Genomic DNA, 2,670 nt, shown 5'->3' on the forward strand with positions numbered 1-2,670 from the left:
ACGACAGGTTTCATCAAGAGAAGAAGGCTGACAAGAGCAAGGTAAGATGCTACAATTGTCAAGACCTAGGCCACTATGCCTCAGAATGTCGGAAGGTGAAGTGTTATAATTGCCAAAAGATTGGCCATTATGCATCCGACTGTAGATCGAAAAAAAGGGAGGACCATTATGCATCCGACTGTAGATCGAAGAAATGGGAGGATCAGGCGCACTTGGCTGAGACGCAAAGTGATGAGGATGAGCCAGCCTTACTTACAGCACAAGTTTGTGAAGTCCGAACTCTCGGTTCACCAGAGTTGACGGAGATGGCTCTTTATGAAGAGAAGGTTGTCCCGGAAGAAATTGAGAAGGTAAATAACATTTGGTTCCTAGATACGGGAGCCAGCAATAACATGACTGGTTGTCGAAGTTGGTTCTCAGAATTGAACGAGTCAGTGACCGGCACGGTGAAGTTCGGAGATGGATCACTTGGAGAGATAAATGGACGTGGAGATGTGAAGATTGAATCGGAGAAAAAAATAGAGAAGCGAGAAGAGAAGAAGAGCGATGGTGAGAAAATCGTTGGCATTGTGAAGTTTGAATCCGAGGAGAGGAGCGATGGTGTTGTGGCGGAGGTCCAGAATGTGGCATCGAAGATAGCGAAAGCAAAGGAGATAAAAGAGGAGGTCACCTATGATGGCGAGAAGAAGGAGAAGGAGGACGGAAACAATGGCGGTGCTATTGAAAAACAGGTCGCCGGAGAAACGAAAGCGGAGAAGGAGAAGGAGGTCATTGTTTCCGACAGTGCAATTGAAGTAGCACAGGTAATTAAACCTGTTGAGGAAAAGTCATTGGTTGGACAAGTAGAACAGGTAATTAAAACTATCGATGAAAAGCAGTTGCCCATTGAAAGGAAGACAAAGAAGAAGGAAGGCGGAGATAATGGCGGCAGCTTTCATCCTGTGAAGCAGAGTATATTATGGCGACGTTAGCTGCTTGTCAAGGAATATGGTTAGGACGTTTACTGAAAGAAGTGGTTTGAAGAATGTAAGAATGTGAAGATCGAAATACAAGATTAAGGGGATGATTTGTTAGTTTATTTAATCTTGTATTAACCGTAATACATTTTATTTACTATTTGTATTTCAAATTATGTCAGTTGAGGGAAGTAATTAGCGGTTAAGGGTAGTTATTAGTGGATAAGGGTAGTTACTAGCGGTTAAGGGTAGTTAATAGCGGTTAGTGTGGCTATTTTGTCTATATATGTATTGTGTAACAAGTTGAATGATGAGTGAGTTGGTTTATTGCCTCTCTTAGTTGTACAAGTGTTTTCTAACAACCTCATCCTTTTATTGTGTTAATGGTATCATAATTTTATTGTGTTAAAAGGTATAGAAATGACTTGCTCATCACTTCAAAATCTCACGTAAATAATAGTGTGTGTGTATATATATATATGTGAAGATCAGTCAGTACAAAGCACACCCCAAAATGAAGCCTTAACACTGTCTAAAACTTGGCCTGAATGTTGGCGATGATAGCGGGATCGGTTTGGAAGGCCTTTGCAAGGATATCGGTGGAGATGTCCGGGTTTGATCCAAAAATTGCATTTGCAATGAGAATAACACCTGGGTTTTGGCTGCTCAAAGCTGCAAGGGCGACTGCAGAGCCATTCCCGATATTCTGTTGGAAGTGAACGAGACCGACAGGAAACACGAACACATCGCCCTTGTTCAAGGTCTTGGTTATGAGACGGTTTTCCGGGATGGAGGTGACGAAGCCGACCAGGAGCGTGCCTTCGACGACTGTCAAGATTTCGGTGGCACGAGGGTGCATGTGGGGAGGGTTGATGCCGTGTGGGGCGAAGTCAATGCGGACGAGGGAGATGCCAAGAGTGTTGAGCCCTGGGATTTGGGCAACACTGACAGGAGTTGCTTGGGATCCCACCGGGTTGTTTATGGCGGCTGGCACATTCAATCCGCTCCAGAAGAAGTCTTTGGCTTCCACAAGCTTGGGATCCTTGCAAACTAGGCCATTCACTTTCACTGTCTCACAATGAAACAAGCATCAACAATATTGACGTCCAAAAATAGATGCATATATATATATATATATTTGGAATGCTTACCAGGAGTGTTGAGATCTGCAACGCAGAAATCTTGAAGTGGGCTTGGCTCGGATGCCCATGCAACCCAACAAGTTATAGCCAGGAAGGTGAGAAACAAAAGTGGGGCGGCCATGATGAGCTGATCTTCACAAACACTTGGAGATTTGGGTGAGACACCAAAGCACCCTATATATGCCTTGGCTTTGAATTAAGGAGGACATAAAGAAGCTGTATTTATAGATCACTTGTAAACATTTTCCTAATTGGTGGACGGCTCAACAACTTTCCAACACTTCCAGAAAAATGTCTTTTTTAATATGCTATTAAATGTGAATCTATTTTTAGAAAAGTAAACTAATATTAGGTATGTTTTGGCTTTGTATACTGTATTATAGGTTAAAAAAAAAAACTTATTATAAGCACAATATTTTAGCTATATTAAACATATTACAGCTTTAATCAAACACTATAAAATATGTTCATAGCAATATATGTAAGCTACACTTTAGGAGACGAGTCACACGTTGGGATCATGAGTTTATAAGTAAGTAATACACATTGGCTAATCTTTTTTTCAAAAGAAA

General features: G+C 41.7%; 1 protein-coding gene across 1 annotated transcript; it reads right to left on the minus strand.

Moving 5' to 3' along the window:
* Positions 1-1,436: 1,436 nt before the first annotated feature.
* On the minus strand, positions 1,437-2,291 carry LOC111436515 (germin-like protein 8-2). Its single transcript, XM_023074278.1, has 2 exons — positions 2,108-2,291; positions 1,437-2,024 (listed from the first exon to the last, which is right to left on the minus strand). Exons 1-2 carry the CDS (start codon positions 2,217-2,219, stop codon positions 1,489-1,491), a joined length of 648 nt encoding a protein of 215 aa, XP_022930046.1. The 5' UTR covers positions 2,220-2,291; the 3' UTR covers positions 1,437-1,488.
* Between the last annotated feature and the right edge of the window lie 379 nt (positions 2,292-2,670).

This window comes from Cucurbita moschata, unplaced genomic scaffold (genome assembly GCF_002738365.1).
Source record: "Cucurbita moschata cultivar Rifu unplaced genomic scaffold, Cmos_1.0 Cmo_Scf00055, whole genome shotgun sequence".
Taxonomy (NCBI): domain Eukaryota; kingdom Viridiplantae; phylum Streptophyta; class Magnoliopsida; order Cucurbitales; family Cucurbitaceae; genus Cucurbita; species Cucurbita moschata.